The 19,938-nt window shown below is 36.9% G+C and overlaps 1 protein-coding gene across 1 annotated transcript; it reads left to right on the forward strand.

Annotated features, from left to right (window-relative positions):
• Positions 1-793: 793 nt before the first annotated feature.
• LOC114384592 (SWI/SNF complex subunit SWI3C-like) lies at positions 794-6,587 on the forward strand. Its single transcript, XM_028344299.1, has 9 exons — positions 794-1,028; positions 1,196-1,675; positions 2,319-2,854; positions 3,928-4,291; positions 4,363-4,436; positions 4,826-4,953; positions 5,170-5,243; positions 5,374-5,558; positions 5,804-6,587. The coding sequence occupies exons 1-9, from the start codon at positions 1,001-1,003 to the stop codon at positions 6,263-6,265; spliced, it is 2,331 nt and encodes a 776-aa protein (XP_028200100.1). The 5' UTR covers positions 794-1,000; the 3' UTR covers positions 6,266-6,587.
• The last annotated feature ends 13,351 nt before the right edge of the window (positions 6,588-19,938 follow it).

A 19,938-nucleotide genomic window follows, 5' to 3' on the forward strand; every position in this document is an offset into this window, starting at 1 on the left:
ACACCCATCCATTCATCCAGATTGGTTGTGTGTAGAATAGTGATATTCATAATTGAATTAAACCGTTTGTAAATCGTCAAACTGATATAAAAAAACAAAAACCGCAAAAATAAAAAAATCTAAAAAACTACATATTTTTTGCGATTTAGTTCAGTTTTCTAACCAAATCAAACAAATCCCATATTATAATTATATTGATTTTTATTGTGGTAATTAATAACAAATATTAAATATTTTATAACTTTTCTATGTTTTATAATCAAAATCAAAATGCATATTTTACTTTAATATGCAAACAAAAAAGATATACTAATATTGTTAAAAAATAATGTTAAATATCAAGTGAGGTACAAATTACTATTATGTTTAAAAAGAGTTGGTAATATCATTTTATATTAATATTAAATAAAAGTAAAAATAATAATTTTCAATTAGAGTATATTAAACAAAATTTAATAAAAAATAAAATTAATTTTCAAAATAATAAGTATAATAATAATTATGTAAGTTTAGTTGATATACCTAGATTTAGTTGATAGATTTTAAATTGTGATAATATATTAAAAAAATAAAAAATTATCAAACTTTACAAAATCAACTCATAAAAAAATTGATTTGTCTTAATTTAGATATGATGTTATAATTAAATCATAATTTTATTTTATGTTTAATACAAATAATTTTTTATTTAAGAATGAAACTAAATCACCCTGCAAACATCGATGAAACACTCCTCGGAACACAGCGTTAAAATGACGTGTCATTGAACCCTTCCCCATTCCGGTAAAATAGAAGCAAACACCCCACATCAACACCACACACACTTTTGTTTTCCTCTCTTCACAGACCTGACACAACACAAGCACTAACATAACCTTCCTCCAAAACCAAATCCAAAATATTTTCCCCCAAATTCCACACCTCCCTTTGCGCCAATCAACGACCCCACACTCAAATTCCCCCCACCCCCCCACATCCACTCACTTCTCTCCTTCTTCCCATGCCACCTTCCCCTTCTTTCCCTTCAGGTACCATCTACAACAATAACCTAAAATTCCTCTCTCCAAAATCCCCTTAACCTCTCACACTTTCTTTCTTTTTTCCACTCTGAAGTCAACCTCATTTCAGTTTCAATTTTAATTTTTCTCTCTTCATAACTATATTTTTTATTACTATTATTTTTTTTTTTTGACAGAGAACCGAACAAAATGGAGGAAGAGGCGGAAGAGAGAATCCTACAAACGCAACCAGAAGCGTCACGGCGACGACGACGACTCCGACGATGACAACGAGCCCGACGACGATGACTCCGACGACCAATTCCGCAGCCCTAGCGCCCAACTCGCGGACCCGCGGCGCGTGGATATCGAGGTCGTGTCGCCCGAGGGGGTCCAGATTTCGCGGTTCCCGCCGGCGATCAGGCGCGAGGTGACCCGCCCCCACGCGGTGGTCGTGGCAATCGCAGCGCTGGAGGTCGGCGACGACAAATCACATCACAACAACGTTCCGGTTCTGGAGAATGTGTCGCACGGCCAGCTCCAGGTGCTGTCGGCGGTGTCCACCGATTGCCTCGGCGGCGGCTCGAGCTTCGTCGTTGCTCCACCGCCAGTTTCGAAAGGCTCCGGCGTGGTTAAGCGGTTCGGGAGTAGGGTTCTTGTTGTTCCTATGCATTCAGGTTCTTGACTCCCTTGGATTTGAACTTTTTTCTGTTTTTCGTGGAATGTTTCTCTTTGGTTGCTTTGTGTACATGATGTTATAATTATAAAAAAGGAATTAGTACTTCAGAGTATATCTTAAACCTTGTCCCTAGTTTGAGTTCTTATGTTTTAGTGTACCGGGAGGTTGTTGTATCTCCTTAAAATTAGGGGTTAACTATTAATTTTGAATGTGATTTTTTATATAATATTATATTCAAGAATTGAAATGCACTTGTAGTTTAGACGTTTTTTTTTAAATATGTTGTCATCTAATCATTAATTGACATATAATTGGAAATTCTTGACTTTTGTAATCATTACTTTAAAAGTCACACCTGAGATTATTTCTGATTGGTTCACCGTGGAAAAAAATCTATACAAGGTCAAGTAACATGTATCAAATTTAAACACTTTTCAAAGTGTATTGCATTTTTGTGTTGCAATGAATTTTAATAAAAAAAAAACTTATTTTGTTTTTCCCCCTTTGGTGGGAGTTTATGTTATTTGTTAAGCTCCAAGTATGTTTTGCTTGTGGGAGATTTGATCTGAAGATGTTTAGAATGAATTTTGGTTGATTTAACATGTTGAATTACATGATAAATTTGGAATATATGTGAGCAGATTGGTTTTCTCCAGCCTCAGTGCATCGACTTGAGAGACAAGCAGTGCCTCATTTCTTCTCAGGAAAGTTGCCAGATCATACACCAGATAAGTATGTGGAATGTAGGAACTACATTGTTGCAAGATACATGGAAGAGCCAGGGAAGAGGATTACAGTCTCTAGTTGCCAGGGATTGTTGGTTGGTGTTGGTAATGAAGATTTAACTCGAATTGTCAGGTTCCTTGATCACTGGGGAATTATCAATTACTGTGCTCAGGGCCCAAGTTGTGAGAATTCGGACAATGAGACTTACCTGAAGGAGGACACAAGTGGTGCAATATGTGTGCCATCAACAGCTTTAAGATCCATAGATAGTTTGGTTGAATTTGACAGGCCCAAGTGTAAATTCAAAGCAGATGAAATTTATTCATCTCGAACAATGCACAATACTGATATTTCTGATTTGGATGACAGAATAAGAGAGCATCTATCTGAAAACCATTGCCATTATTGTTCTCGTTCTCTTCCTATTGTATACTACCAATCACAAAAAGAGGTACACTGGCTTTTTGTTTTAAACTCAACTCTTTCATCACTCTACCATGAATAAACCTGTGGCTGTCAATTACTTTTGTCCTATTCGTAATATGCTGGAATTTGTCAGTTATTAACACATGGCAGTGCATAGGTATGACATTGAATTCTCTGTACATATGATTGTCGGAGAGTGGAGACAAACCTCCTTTAGTTAAGAGATTATTCATTACACATGTCATTGGTTTTTTTCTTAGGCTTCTGTGTTAGATGTGGTTTTATTATTGAAATAAATATTTGAAGGTATCAATAAGAAATATCTGATGATTTGTGTATTTGATGAGCTTTGATATTAATTTGTTAGGGAACATTCTATAACCATTTTTTTCTTCATGTAATCATTGTATAGAAGAGCCCCATAGGAGTAGAGCAAACTAAATGAAGATATAAAATAAGAAAGACTAGAAACTGAAAATGAACTTTGGCTTTGTTATTAAATCAAAGAAATCTACTCAAGATACCTTTGGCTAGCCTTCTTAGCATAATTAGAGTACCAGCCCAACTCTGGTAACAGGATTAAGTTGTTTCTTGAATTCTTGCATATTTCTCTCTACTAAGGGAACCCAATTGGAATAATCTTTCATATTTTTCCATTTTCTTCCTCTTTTGTTTCTCCCCATTGTGGCTTCAATCCCATTCTCTAACATTAACATATCGTTCCATGTCAACTGTACTTGAACATGCTAATTTGAAGCTAAAACTGCACGTTTGCTGCAGTTTGTGCTTAGTTGAAATTTCAGACATGAATAGGCATTCTTCCATTTAACCGTAACAAAGTCTGACAGCTGGCAAATGGTTGCCAATCTGTAAGATAGACAGTGCTTTATTAATACAGCTTAGTTGGGGTTCTTCAGGCAATGCTAGCGAACTATTTTAAAAGTTGGCACTCTGCTGCAAGGAAGCATTTCTCTGATTAATATTTCTTCTAAAGCTTACAACTTATGGGTACATTATGATGACCCTCCTCTAAAACTAAGCTGCAGAATGCCTTTGGAAACATTTATCATTATTTGTAGTTGGCATCTCATGTTTCAGGTTGATATTTTACTCTGCACTGATTGCTTTCATGATGGGAGATTTGTCACTGGTCATTCTAGTATAGATTTTATAAGGGTGGATTCAACTACAGATTATGGTGATCTAGATGGGGATAGTTGGACTGATCAAGAGACTTTGCTGCTGCTTGAAGCAGTGGAGGTTTACAATGAGAATTGGAATGAAATTGCTGAGCATGTTGGCACCAAGTCGAAAGCGCAATGCATTCTTCATTTTCTCCGTTTACCTGTAGAAGATGGAAAGTTGGAAAATATCAATGTTTCAAGTTTGTCTTTGTTATCCAATGTGAAGAATCAAGAGGATATTGGAAGATTGCATTGTTTCTCAAATGGAGATTCTTCAGGTCTGTCTTACTAAAACCTTCGAAACTTCTACTTGTGATATGGTTTGGATTTCATATCCTTGTTCTCACAGGACCTGTGCATAACAGCCAAGATTCTGATGGCAGGCTTCCTTTCACAAATTCTGGAAATCCAGTTATGGCACTGGTAGGTGACTGGTAATGATATTCTTAAGTTTGCCATTTGTTAATGGGTGCACGTGAAGTATGCCTATTAAGAAGACTAGGAAGTGGCTATCAGTGCTGTACCTAATATCTTGTCCTTTTAACTTGTTTCTTCTAATTGCATTTCTCCTCATTAAAGGAACAAGTCTTGATTTGAGTTTGGTTCAGTTTATTTTGGTGAAATCATATTTTTTGACAGCTTTTGAGACTTCTTGAAAAAAAAAAGATTTTTTCCTCCGAAAAAAGCTCTCAAAAACATGTAATTAATGATGATAGTGTCACAGTTTCACAACAAATCAGTCTGTGTATTTTATTCTGGAGTTCTTTTACTTGGATTCTTACTCATTTGGTTTTGTTGGATGCATTCTAAAGGTTGCCTTTTTAGCCTCTGCTGTTGGACCAAGAGTAGCTGCAACTTGTGCTCATGCAGCTTTAGCTTCATTGTCAGGGAATAATTCTGGGAGCACGGCACATATAGAAGCAGTGGAAAATGATAATCGGTGAGTGTCAGAGTGATTGTCATTTCTTAGTTAAAGTTTTTTCTCATAGCTATTCATAGTTATTCCCTTTCACTTTTTAACAAGCACAAGATATTTAGTTGTTTGCTATTGTGCTTTTCACTTTCTCTTTGCCCAATAATTTTATTCTCCTTCTGCACCAACAGCCAGCCTTATTGCATTATTCATATAATTAGGTTTTTTTATTTGCATGTGAAGGACAAATTCAGAAAGTATACATAATAGAGATGGTGGCCATGATGGAGAGGTTGCAAATTCAAATCAGAAAAATAGTGAGTTATGGTTGTATATTTCAGTTACTGATGTGTAATTATATCCCCATTGTCTGGTAAAGTGGTAATACCCAGTGTGTAATTCTTTGGGAAATGCTTTTTTTTTTATTTTTTTTCCTTTTGAATTCAGAGGACATGTCAAAAGTACTTGGTTCATGTGGTCAACATGAGGGAGGGTCAATCCTCCTATCTGCTGAGAAAGTCAAAGATGCTGCCAAAGCAGGCCTATCCGCTGCAGCAATGAAAGCTAAATTGTTTGCTGATCATGAAGAGCGAGAAATTCAGAGGCTATGTGCTAATATTGTTAATAATAAGGTACAACTGCTTCCTTTATTTTTATTTCTTAACTTAATTGCTTCACCTAAACTGGCTATATACTTAATTGCTTCCTTTTTCCGATCTGGGTGCATATGTATGTATGTATGTATATATATGCACTAGTTAAACATTTTTCTTGCCAGATAGGTAAATGATAAAAATTTAGGAAAATTTAAAAGTGGTCTGTGCCAGTATTTTGATGTCTATAAGACTATAACATGTTGGTGGCTCCTTATTGGCAGTTGAAAAGATTGGAACTGAAGCTGAAGCAGTTTGCAGAAATTGAAACACAGCTGATGAGAGAATGTGAACAAGTTGAGAAGGTGAGGCAGAGGTTGGCTTCTGAACGGTCCCATATTATATCAACTCGTCTGGGAAATGGTGGAACCACTCCAATGAATATAGCAGGTGTTGGTCCATCCACGATTAACAATAATAGCAATGGTAGGCAACAAATGATTTCCGCTTCTTCCTCACAGCCTAGCATCTCAGGGTATGGCAATAGCCAACGAGTTCATCCACACATGTCCTTCGTCCCACGGCCTTCAGTGTTTGGGTTGGGGCAAAGGTTGCCACTTTCTATGATACAACAACCACAATCAACTTCTTCAAATCCGATGGTCAATGGCCCCAGTAATTTGCAGCCTTCTCCCAATCATTCGATGTCGAGGCCGGTGTCAAGGACTAACTCTGATTTAGGTTAATTAGGAACTCAATGGTAGTTTTGAAATATCTACATTACAATTTTAGTTGGTCATTGTTTTCAGCAGTCAAGAGTAGTGTCAAGAAATTTGTTTGTTTAGGTTTTAGGGCCTGTGATTGGTTTCAGTAGACTATGAAAATGTTGCTTAAAAGGAAATAAGTAGCATTTGATTTTCCAAAAGTTATAGTGTCTTTCCTATTGCTTTGCGCTTTAGGGAACATGGGAAGTTTATTGTCATCAAAGCAAACAAATTTCAAGTTAGTTTTACACAAACAATTAACATCGAAAAATCATGATCTGGTCTCAGTTACTTTTTGTCTCCACTGTCTTTGCTGTTGTAAAATCTAATTCCATGATATGTCTCTTACTGGATCGTTTGTGTCACGGGCACAGGGTGCAAACTGTTCGTGGATTCTTGTCCCTGTCGAATGTTTGTCTGCAAAGTTCAAGACAAACGCTTATCGTTCTTTATTTATCATTTATCGTACAAAACGACTTCACGTGCGGGGGGAGTACAAAAATATAGTGGAAGATAATCATTGATCACGTACAGAAAATTATAGCGATGCAGCGTGTATTGGATGTACGATCTTCACTTCAGTTTTTACTTAAATTTAAGCAAAAATATTTAAAATTTGTTTTCTTTATCCATGTTATGTACCTTTCACAGAAAAATATGCATGTAATGTACTTTCTCCGAAAAAGGTGAGAAAATAAGGGTATGTTCGGTTTGTATTTTTATTTTTTGTTTTTATTTCTTTAGAATTGTTTTCATTTTCAAAAGATTAGAAGTCTGAAAACATGTTTGGTTTGACTTCTTGTTTTTCTGTTTTCAAGAAATAAAAATACTGAAAATATGTTTTTAAAAGAAAATGTATTTATAGATTTGCTTAAAATTACATTATTTGTCACCGCGTTTTTATTTTACCCAAAATGAGGTTCTTGGTTTCAATTGAAAATACTGAAAACGAGATTTTATTATTTTCAATTTTTGGTTCGTTTGAGAAAATATTTTCATTGAAAATATTTTTAAAAATTCAATCAAACACATTTTCATCACTATTTTCTATTTCCAGTGAGAATAAAAACAAAAAACAATTAAACCAAACACCCCCTAAGATTCTTACTTTCAGCTGTGCCTTAAAAGCAGTCGAAAACCAAGTAAAAATAATATGTAAATAATAAATTGCAAAAGAGAATAACAATATGATTGTTTGAAGAGAATTCTTAATATAATAAAAAATTAACGACCATTACACAACCATAATTGTAGGGCATATTTTTTTATATTTTAATTTATTAGTTAGTTAGTCCGAAAAGAACAATATGTATTGAAAAAACATGTGACTTTTAGTAAAATTTTTTGTCTAATATTTAATAAAAATATTGCTAAAAATCTCTAGCAACATTGAAAAAATATTGCTAAATTATGAATAAATATTATCAATATATTTTTGCGACATTTTAAATGTTTTGTATAACTCATGTTGTTAAAGCCTAAAAATGTCCCCAAAAAGACTTTAGCAATATAGGTTATACGCAACTTTTGTAAAAGTGTTGCAATAATGTATCAGTAACATTTATGCATAATTTGTTGACATTTTTCAAGTGTTACCAAAAGCTTTTAGTAACATTTTTATTAAATGTTAGATAAAAAAATGTTATTAAATGTCACATGTATAGTAGTGAAAAACTAGTGTAAACTCCATATTTTGTTTCAGAGAAGTGTATTTAGGTGAGTCTCACTAATTTTGTTATAGTAGGGCCCCCTCAATAGAAAATGTGTAAACTCCATATTTTATACATTTATTATAAATCACATGAATTTCACCTAATAGGGAAGTCTATGTGAAAGAAAGTAGCATTTTTTATTTTATTTTTTTCAAAATTTTGAAGTTCATATGAATTGCACTAGTGTGACACTCATGCTATTACTATCATTGTAACAATATATGTAGGTATAATGTTATGAAAAAAAACCCATTGGGCTCCCTTAAGCTCTGTTTGGGTTTAGTGATACCTAGTAGTTTGTAAGGGTTTCCTTTCCCACGACCATTATTCTTGTTGTCGCTAGGTTTTCCTAACCTTTCTTGTGGACCATAGGAAACATATTGTTGTTGATGACGAAGACAAAATCGTGGTTACTATACTAGGAGTAACCAACCCAATATCCCATTCATATGATGAAGAAGCATGGATGGTTGGAAAACTTTACACGCAGAGCTCTTTTAATGCTAGAGCCTTTAAAACCACCATGACAAATGTTTGGAGAGTAAAAAATGGAGTGGAGATCCAAGACATTTCTAATAACCTATTCACATTCAAATTCTTTAAATGGAGTGACAAGGAGAGCGTCGAACGAAGAGGGCCATGGAATTTGATCATTGCTTGTTGGTCTTAAAAGATTTGGGTCCAAATAAGTCCCCCTCTTATGTCCTCCTTTCAACCTACCTTTTTTGGCTTAGGATTGAGAGTGTGTCATGGGGGTGTATTACGCAAGAGACAATAAAGGTGTTTAGCAACGCCATTGTCAGCTTTTTAACCTAAGATTCCTTTGAAGACTACTGTCATGCGGGGTGTTTGTGTATCAAATTTTGCTTAGACCTAACCAAACCCTTGTGGAAAAGACTCAAAATGAAGATGAGAGACACGAATGCCAAAACTTTGAAAGTTTCATATGAAATATTGGGAAATTTTTGTTACCTGTAGAAAAATAGATCACTCTCTTCGGGAATGTGCAGAGAATATGCAAGAAGGGGAAGGTGATGACCTTGTTAGCAAGGCTAGGCTTGATGGAAGCTCCTATGAGGTCTAATATTGTCTTAGGGGTCCACTCTAAAGTCACTTATGGCAAAATAAAAAACATTATCCCTAAGGCAATCTTGAATGACACCAAAAAATTGTTGGATCAAGTGGCCTCGGAATAATTATGAAGGAGGGGAGGTTAAATTAATTATTAATGTGTCTTGACTAATTAAAAATTATCTTAATATTACTAGATTCAATTAGGCTTTACTACTAAGTTATGAGGAAGTAAAGAACAAAAACAATAACTTAGACAAAAGTAAAGCGGGAATAAAAAGTACACAATGGAAAAGTAAAGAGTGTAGGGAAGAAGAAAACAAACACCCGATTTATACTGGTTCGGCAACAACCCGTGCCTACATCCAGTTCCCAAGCAACCACCGGTTCTTGAGATTTCCAATAGCCTTGTAAAATCCTTTATAAGTAAAGATCCACAAGGGATGTACCCTCCCTTGTTCTCTTTGAACAACCAAGTGGATGTACCCTCCACTTGAACTGATCCACAAGAGATGTACCCTCTCTTGTTCTCAATATTACAACCCAAGTAGATGTACACTCTACTTGTACCACAAAGGATGTACCCTCGAATGTGTTAAGACAAAGAATTCTTAGGCGGTTAGTCCCTTGAATCTTTGTAAGGGGAAACAAAAGATATCTCAGGCGATTAGTCCTTTGAAATCTTTTGTTTAAAGGGAAGAAGAAGAATCAAAAGAATTCTCAGGTGGTTAGTCCTTTGAATCTTTTGGCAAGAGAAAGAAGGAAGAATCAAAAGAATTCTCAGGCGGTTAGTCCTTTGAATTCTTAGAAGAAGAATAACACAAGTTTTTGGACAATGAACTTTTCTTGAATAAAGAAAGTTTTGAACAAAAACTCTTAGAAGAATGCTTTGAATGAATGAAAGAAATTTGAAATTTGTCTCTTTAAAATTCGTGCCATGGTCACATATTTATAGTCATTTGATGACTCAAGTTAAAAGTTTATGACTCTTGGTAATTTCTTCAAAACTAGTCACTTTTTAAAAGTTGTGACTCTTTTGAAAACTAGTCACTTTAAAAGTTGTGACTCTTTTGAAAACTAGTCACTTTAAAGGTTGTGACTTTTGAAAAATCTTCAGAAACTAGTCACTTTAAGAATTGTGACTTTTGGTAATTTAATTTTCAAAATAAGTCACTGGTAATCGATTACCATTGTAGTGTAATCAATTACACATCAACAGATGTGACTCTTCACGTTTAAATTTGAAAACCAACGTTTAGAAACACTGATAATCGATTACAAGTATTGTGTAATCGATTACACAAGTTTGAAATGATTTGAAAAAGTTTTATCACAAGTTGTGACTCTTGAAATTTGAAATCTAACGTTTTAAAACATTGGTAATGGATTACATGATTATGGTAATCGATTACAGCTTTGTAAATCAATTTGAAAAGAATGTTGGCTCCTGGTAATCGATTATTTCCTTTTGGTAATCGATTACCAGAGAGTAAAACTCTTGGTAAAAGATTTTTCTTTGAAAAATTCTCTTGAACAAAATTGTGCTATTCAATATTTTGAAAAACTCTTTTAATACTTATCTTAATTAAGTCTTCTCTTGAATCTTCACTTTAATCTTGAATCTTGATTGAACGACTCTTTAATTCTTGAAACTTGTTTTGATTGAACGACTCTTTGATTCTTGAAACTTGCTTTGATTGAACGACTCTTTGATTCTTGAAACTTGCTTGACTCTTGATTCTTGACTTGAGTCTTTGGCATCATCAAACTAATCTTGGAAAGCATTGCTTCCACAAAAATATGAGATATGTGGAGAAATTGATAATGTTGGAGTTTTAACCCCTCTGACCAAGACAAAAAAAGGGGACCTCTCAATAGTGATTGATGTTGCCAAGTCTTTTGAAAGCTATTGTCTGACCCATCTTGAAGAACCCATTGATGGGGAAAAAGGAAAAGAGAAGAACACTAAAATGGAAGGGGCACCATCCTCATAATCACTCACCCTACCAAAAGCTATTGAGGTATGTGAGAATACTTTGACTACACCATAAATTTCCCCCCTTCACCCTCCTTCCCTTTCCCAACAACAACAAACCTTTTTGGAAGGAGAGGCAAAGCTTGTTAAAGATTGGGGGGGAGGGGGGAAGGGGATGGAAACACATGGCCAGAGAATCAAGAAAGGGAGATACCTTTAAAAATGAAACCCTAATGGGGAAAAAGAAGACAAGAGAAGCCATGGGAGAGAAGAGCATGGAAGTTGACTTTGACCATGGCCTAAAAAAGCATTGACAAAACTCATCGGCGATGGCTGCTTAGCAGCCTCACCAAGAGCCATGTTGCTCCTTAGCTAAAACTATTGTGGGCTTGGGAACCACATACAATTTGGGCTTTAAAGAAGTTCATCCTTAGTGAAGATCCCGATTTGGTTTTTGTCATGAAACCAAAAAATTGTATGCTGAAACTAAATCCTTCCTAGGTGTTGCTCGGATGACTAATCTCTTTGGGGGTGGATTGTAGATGTTTTGGGAAGGCTAGGACAGGGGAGTCTTCTTTTGTTGTGGTGATCTACTGTGGAGGTAGAGATTCTAAATTTCTCCTAGAACCACATCACTATAAAGTATTCCCAAACTATGAGTGAGAATTCGTCTTTCATTACCTTCTTTTATGACTTTCCGGAATCCCTAAATAAATACCTTTCTTGGGAACTCTTTTCTTGTCTCAACCCTAGTTTTGAAATCCCGTGGATTGTAATAAGGAATTTCATCCAGATTCTCTCTTCAAAAAATAAGAAGATAGGAGCTATAGCTGACTTCTCTAGCATTTTGAAGTTCTATTTGGCTATGTCTGATTGCAACTGACATGATTTAGGGTTTCTTGGACATAGGTTTACTTGGCCCGACATGAGGATGAATGTTGATAATATCCAACAACGTCTAGACAAGGATCTTGCTATAGATGCATGGCAAGATTCTTGGCCTCATGTACAAGTCTCTGCTTTCCCTCGCTACAAGTTTGACCATAATCCTATTTTGGTCTCCTATAGCTCTTCCCAACAATCAAAGAGGAAGAACAAATCCAGACCAAAACTCTATTAGTTTGAGCAACTCTAGCTAGAATGTACAAGTCTTTACTTTCCTTCGCTACAAGTTTGACCATAGTCCTATTTTGGTCTCCTATAGCTCTTCCCAACAATCAAAGAGGAAGAACAAATCCAGACCAAAAACTCTATTAGTTTGAGCAACTCTAGCTAGAAAAAAGGAGGATTGTCAAGATATTGTTCAACATTGCTAGATTAAAAAAGATGATGCAATCCTTAATATTCAACGAGTTAGGGGGAAATTTGAAGAATAGGGAGATATAAATTTTGGTTAGTTTCCTAAGAGGATCAAGTCTCTCAAGCAAAAGTTGAATGCTGTCCAATCGAAACCACAAACAATCATAACATTTTCTTGACCCACAAAACTCAAAAGGAGTTGAATGAGCTTTTGGAGCATGAAGAGATTTATTGGGAGGAGATGTCTAGGGCTTCATGGCTTAAACATGGAGACAAAAACTTCAAATTTTTCCATAGGAAAGCCTCACAAAGAATTCAGGTAAATTCTATCTCTTCCATAACCAATGATAATGGTATTGTCCATAGTGATTTAGAGGATGTGGGAAATGTTATAACTAACTATTTCTCCAATTTGTTTTATGCTTCTAACACTCTTCAAGTGGAGGAAGTGGTGGCCTTAGTGCAAAAAAAAATTGATAATTAGATGTTTCAATTCATGGAGAAGGATTTTTCAGTTGAGGAGGTGTACCAAGCTCTTTAGTACATGTTCCCCACAAAAGCTGCTGGCCCAGACGGAACTCCTGTACTTTTTTTTATCAAACTTTTTGGAATCAGATAAGAGTAGATGTCACAAGGCTTGTTCTACAGATCCTGAACAATGAAGGGGATCCCATTAGTTTTAACAAGACTTATATTACTTTGATCCCAAAGTGAAGAGGCCCAATCATCCATGCTATTTTTGACTGATTAGCCTATGCAACATCTTGTTCAAGCTCATCAACAAAACCATAGCTAATAGGCTCAAATAGATCCTCCTTGATATGGTGTCCTAGAATCAGAGTGCTTTTGTTCCTAGAAGGTAAATTTTTTATAATGCCACGACTACCTTCAAAACCTTCCATTTCATGAAGACAAAGCATACTAGCAAGCGAGGCTTTATGGCTTTGAAGCTCGATATGTCCAAAGCCTACGATAAAGTGGAATGGAATTTTCTAGCCTCTATTCCATCATCCAAGGGCTTTCCCCCCAAATGGTCAAACCTAATTATGAAATGTGTCTTCACTACTAGAGATTTTAAGCCTTCTAGGGGTGTCTGAGACAGGGGATCTGCTCTCCACCCATCTCCTCATTCTGTGCATTGAAGCCCTTTTGGCTTTGCTTACTTGATCCTTGGAAAATCATAATCTTCATTGTAGCAAGATCTATAACCAAGCTGCCCCAATCTCTCATCTCTTTGTTGATGATAACATAATCTTTGCTTAGGTTACTTCATGGGATCCTCTTTCTCCCTATCTACTTGTGAAGAAAGCTCCCACATTGCTCATCTTCTCCAAGTGTATAAGGAAGCTTCAAGCCAGAAGATTAACCTTGAAAAATTTGAGATTTCCTTTAGCCAAAATGTTTTGACAAACATATGTAATGAGCAAATTATGTTGTTGGGTGTAAAGGGAGTGGGATCTCAAGCCAAGTATTTGGGCCTACCTTCTCTTATAGGATGGGGGGGACCCGGGCAAACGAAAGATGCATTGGCTATCTTAGGAGAAGCTTTCTCGCTTTAAAAAAGATGGTGGTTTGGGCTTTAGAAGGATTAAAGCTTTTAACAAAGCTTTGCTAGCAAAATAGACATGGAGACTTATTCAAATGGATAATGCAGTTGCTGCTCCAATTCCCAAAGCCAAGTATTTCCCAAATACTTTTGCCCTTTATGCAAAGAAACATTTTAGACCTAGCTATTCTTGGAGTAGTATTTTCTTAGCTAGGGATCTGCAACTAGATGGGACACTCTAGCAGATTGGGGATGGAGCATTAGTCAGAATCTAGGATGGCAATTGGGTTCCAGGGTTTTTGGTTTTTCCTTATCCGGAGGGCTTGGATCCCAATGAGCAGAATTTAGATGTAACAAATCTTATTAACCAGGCTGACAGATAATGGGACTCCAACATTGTTCATAATCTCTTTCTGAGTCATATTAGCTAAAAAATTCTGTCTATACCCATCTCTCTAACTTCTCATCGGTATAGACTCATTTGGAGACATTCTGAAGATGGCCACTATTTGATCAAATCGGGATACCATTTTGAAGTGAGAAAAATCTCAGCTCATGCCCCTTCCTCTAGCTTGATCTCGGGTAGAAACTTTGGAAGATCCCTGCAATTTCAAAAAGTAAAAATCTGGCTTGGAGAGCTTGCAAGGACATCATCCCAATTATGACAAATCTTCAGAAGGGGGGAGTGCAGGTGGATATTGTTTGCCCCAAATGTGGTCTCTTCCCCGAAACTGTTGTCCATGCACTTCTGACATGCGAAGAGGTTAGAAGAACCTGGTTTGCTTCACCTCTTGGTGGACTTTTTAATGTGAGAGATGACTCTTCCTTTGCAGAATGGTTTGGTTAAAATTTGCAAATCCTTGATCCAGAAACCATGGCCAGAATCTTTGATATGTTGTGGGTTATTTGGAAAGGTAGAAATGATTGGGTTTTCAACAAAAGAAGACACCCTATCCTGATTTCTCTGAATATGATTGCTGTCTTAATGCTACCCAAACAACCTCCATCCAATACCAGGAATAATATAAAGAAATGAGAATGTTGGAAATAAGGCTTTTTATGTTTAGGAAAAGTGTTTAGGAATATTGGAGACTTTGAATAGAAACTTGATAGGAAGGAGAATTCTTTATGGAGGAGAGAACTTTGTATTTTTGCTTGATACAAATGTGTAGGATTACATCTCTATTTATACTACTCTAAGGAGAACTCTAGACACACTAATTCTAGAGAGTTCTCAACTCTAGAGATCCAAAGAGTATTCTAGAGAATATTACAACCATAAGAAATATCTAGACACTCCAAACACTACAAGAATTCTCTAGAAACATGACCCATAATTACTTAAGCCCAAAATAACTAAGTCCAAGGAACCAAATAATTAATTTAGGCCCAAATCAAGTTTATATTTCAACATCCCCCCTTAAACTTGATTTGTGACTCCAAGCATACTCCTTAGCTTCACGAAAGTTTCCAACTTGAGTGGCTTTGTGAAAATGTCGGCAGCTTGATCTTGAGACATCACATACTTCAACTTTACCTCCTTCTTCTCAATGCATTCTCTTATGAAGTGGTAACGGGTGTCGATGTGCTTACTTCTTTCATGAAAGACTGGATTCTTTGCCAAAGCGAGTGATGATTTATTGTCAACACATATTTCCATAGGTTCTTCTTGTGGCATTTTTAACTCTTTCAACAAGTTCCTTAGCCAAATTGCATGACAAACGCATGATGTGGCAGCGACATACTCGGCTTCACAAGTTGATAGTGTGACTATTGGTTGCTTCCTTGACATCCAAGTGAAAGCAGTATCTCCCATAAAGAACACAAAACCAGTAGTGCTCTTTCTATCATCCAAGTCTCCACTCCAATCGCTATCACTTTGATGTATCGAAGGATTCTCTTTGCCGCCTTGAAGTGAGTTATGGTTGGAGCTTCCATGTCGCAACTTACTACTCCTACAACGTAGAGAATATCCGGCCTTGTATGTCAAGTAACGTAAACTTCCAACCAAACTTTTGTAAAGAGTTGGATCCACATTCTCTCCTTTTTCATGCTTGCTCAACTTGCTGCCACATTCCATCGGGGTGCTAACTGGATTGGCGTCATCCATCTTGAACTTCTTAAGGACTTCTTTGGCATAGCCTTCTTGGGTGATGAAAATTCCTTTGTCTTCTTGTTTTACTTCGATGCCGAGATAATATGCCATGAGCCCCATATCCGTCATCTCAAATTCATTTGACATATCTTTCTTGAACTCTTTGAACATGCTTGGATTGTTCCCTGTAAAGATCAAGTCATCTACATACAAACACACAATCAAAATATCTCCACTTTGCGCTTTGATATAGAGTGCATGCTCATATGGACACTTGATGAAGTTCTTGTCTTGAAAGTACTTGTCGATTCGAACATTCCAAGCTCTCGGTGCTTGCTTGAGACCATACAACGCCTTCTTCAACTTCAAGACTTTTTCTTCTTGCCCTTTTACTTCATAGCCCAGTGGTTGCTCAATATAGACTTCTTCTTCGAGAAAACCATTCAAGAAGGCTGACTTCACATCCATTTGATATATCTTCCATTTATTTTGGGCTGCCAAAGAAATGATCAGTCTAATAGTTTCAAGACGAGCAACAGGAGCAAATACTTCATAATAGTCAATTCCTTGTCTTTGACTATAGCCTTTAGCCACCAATCTTGCTTTGTATCTCTCCACATCTCCTTTAGCATTCTTCTTTGCCTTGTACACCCATCTTACTCCGATTGCTTTGTGTCCTCGTGGAAGTGTAGTAAGTTCCCACGTATCATTCTTCGTGATTGACTTGATTTCTTTGTCCATGGCGTCTTTCCACTTTATGTTTTCCGCCGCTTCTTGATAGCTTAGAGGCTCATAATCACCAAAAAGACAAAAGAGGTTAATGTCGTTTAGGTTTTTGGTTACCTCATAAATCTCTTCAATGCTCCTTAGTCGCGATGTCCTCTCACTTGAACTTGTTTCATCCAGCCTTGGTGTCGGTGAGGCAGGTGGTGTAATATGTTCCTCTATGATTGGTTGTTCAATTTCATCATCTTCTTCAAAATAAGGAAGAAAATCATACTTATCTTCTTGAACACTCCAATCCCAACAATCTTCTTTGTCGAACTCCACGTCGCGACTTATGACGATCTTTCTACTATCTGGATTATAGAGCTTGTACCCCTTGGATCTTGAGTCGTAACCCACAAACACGTACTTCTCACTTTTATCATCGAGCTTTGTCCTCTTTTCGTCTGGAACATGGGTATAAGCAATGCTTCCAAACACTTTGAGGTGAGAGATCCCAGGCTTCCTTCCACTCCATGCTTCTTGTGGTGTCTTCTCATGCACGCTTCTTGTTGGGGAACAGTTTGTTAGGTAAATTGCACATGCCACTGCTTCAGCCCAAAACTCCTTCGGCATCTTCTTGCTCTTGAGCATGCTTCGCACCATGTTAAGTATGGTCTGGTTCTTTCTCTCTGCTACTCCATTTTGTTGTGGCGATCTTGGCACTGTCAGTGGGCGACAGATTCCATGGTCTTCACAATATTTGTTGAACTTATTTGAAGTGAACTCTCCTCCTCGATCAGATCTCATGGCCTTGATGGAAAGACCACTTTCTTTCTCCACGAGGGCTTTGAACTTCTTAAAGTTTTCAAACACTTCTGATTTCTCCTTTAAGAAATAAACCCAGGTTTTTCTGGAATAATCATCAATAAAGAGGAGAAAGTACTTATTCTTACCAAATGAATTGGGTTTGATTGGTCCACAGACATCGGTGTGTATGAGCTCTAGCGGCTTTGTTGCTCTTGTTATTGATTCCTTTGGAAACCTTTTACGAAATTGCTTCCCAATTAGACATCCTTCGCAAAGTTGGTCTGGGTGGTTGATGCTAGGCAAGCCTCTCACCATCTTTTTCTTCGCTAAACGTTCTAGACCGTCGAAGTTGAGGTGCCCGAATCGTAGATGCCATAGCCACGAAGAGTCGATATAGCAAGCCTTGAGACACTTTGCCACATCATTTTGAATGTTCAAGAGGAACATTCTATTCTTTGACATAGGCACCTTAGCAATCAAGTTATGTCTACAATCTCTTAAGAAAAGACTATGTTCTTTCAAATGGATGTCATAGCCTTTCTCTAATAATTGTCCCAAGCTCAAAATATTATTCTTCATGTTAGGCACATAGTAGACATTGGATATGAATTGATGACTCCCATTCTTCAAATGTATGAGAATTTTACCTTTGCCTTTGACTGGTATCTTTGAGTCATCTCCAAATGAGACATCGCCAGTTGCCGCTTCATTGATCTCCACAAACATGCTTTGATCGCCGCACATGTGGTTGCTTGCGCCGGTGTCGAGGTACCACTTGTTTCTTTTCTCTTCAAATTTGTTTTGGCACGCGAGTAGCAAAGTTTCTTCTTCTCCGCCTTTTTCTTCTACAAAGTTAGCTTTCTCTTCAACCTTCTTCGAGAATCTACACTTGGATGCGTAGTGACCAATCTTGTTGCAATTGAAGCACTTGATTTGTGATTTGTCATACCTCGACCATGAATTTCCTCTTCCACGACCTCTTGTTACTTGTGGATTCCAACTTCTTTCTCCATTGTTGAATTTGTTGGAGTGGTTGTTGTAACCACCTCTTCCTTCTCCTCCATGTCCTCGTCCACGTCCACGATCTTGGCCGCGACCTCGTCCTCTTTGGCTCTTGTAATTTGCATAGTTTGCTCCCTTTACGTTGAGTTGTAGTAGTTGCTCCGTAGCCTCCTTTTGTTTAATTTTTCTCTTTTGTTTTTCTTCGTATGCTTGTAAGGAACCCATGAGTTGCTCAATAGTCATGGTCTTTAAATCCTTGTTTTCTTCGATGTTGGTAACAATGAAGTCAAAACTTGGATTTAAAGTTTGAAGTATTTTTTCCATGACCTTCACCTCATGAACATCTTCACCATTTCTTTTAAGTTGATTGACTACGGCCAATACTCGAGAAAAATAATCAAAAATTGACTCGGACTCCTCCATAAACAAACGCTCAAAGTCACCTCTAAGAGTTTGAAGACGAATCTTTTTTACCTGCTCAACTCCTTTGTTGCAAGTTTGAAGCTTATCCCATGCTTCTTTGGCCGTCGTTGCGTTGGATATCTTCTCAAATGTATCTTCATCCACCGATTGATAAATGAGAAAGAGAGCTTTCTTGTCTCTCTTTCTTGACTCCTTCAACGTCTCTTTTACACCTTGGCTTAGTGAGGTTTCATCTTGCTCCTCGAAGCCATTCTCTATGATATCCCACACATCTTGAGCTCCTAGTAGCGCCTTCATCTTGATACTCCAATTATCATAGTTGTTCTTTGTGAGCATCGGCATTTGGAAAGGAAAACCTCCATTCGCCATCTTTTGAGGATCTTGAAGCTCTGATACCACTTTGTTGGAAATAAGGCTTTTTATGTTTAGGAAAAGTGTTTAGGAATATTGGAGACTTTGAATAGAAACTTGATAGGAAGGAGAATTTTTTATGGAGGAGAGAACTTTGTATTTTGCTTGATACAAATGTGTAGGATTACATATCTATTTATACTACTCTAAGGAGAACTCTAGACACACTAATTCTAGAGAGTTCTAAACTCTAGAGATCCAAAGAGTATTCTAGAGAATATTACAACCATAAGAAATATCTAGACACTCCAAACACTACAAGAATTCTCTAGAAACATGACCCATAATTACTTAAGCCCAAAATAACTAAGTCCAAGGAACCAAATAATTAATTTAGGCCCAAATCAAGTTTATATTTCAACCGGGAAAAACCAAGGCCGGGCCTTACCAAGGGTAATTTTGATGCACCCATTAGGGAAGGGAGGTACAGGCTTCAGAGTTATCTTCAAAAACAATAATGGAGAAGTCCTTGCAGCTGCTGCAAAGCTTCTGCCTTCTATTTTCCAGCCTCATATCAGTGAGGCAATGGCTTTTTGCTGGGCCATTGAAACTGCTCATACCCTTGTCCCCTCATCTATTTTTGAAACTGATTGTTAGAGAATATTC

The sequence above is a fragment of the Glycine soja genome, chromosome 14, assembly GCF_004193775.1.
Source record: "Glycine soja cultivar W05 chromosome 14, ASM419377v2, whole genome shotgun sequence".
Taxonomy (NCBI): Eukaryota; Viridiplantae; Streptophyta; class Magnoliopsida; order Fabales; family Fabaceae; genus Glycine; species Glycine soja.

Bases quoted from the DNA above. Each gene is read 5' to 3' on its own strand.
- LOC114384592 (XM_028344299.1), top strand. From the start codon at position 1,001: ATGCCACCTTCCCCTTCTTTCCCTTCAG. The intron at 1,029-1,195 runs GTACCATCTACA...TTTTTTTGACAG, and splicing joins TTCCCCTTCTTTCCCTTCAG to AGAACCGAACAAAATGGAGG. The intron at 5,244-5,373 runs GTGAGTTATGGT...TTTTGAATTCAG, and splicing joins AAATTCAAATCAGAAAAATA to AGGACATGTCAAAAGTACTT.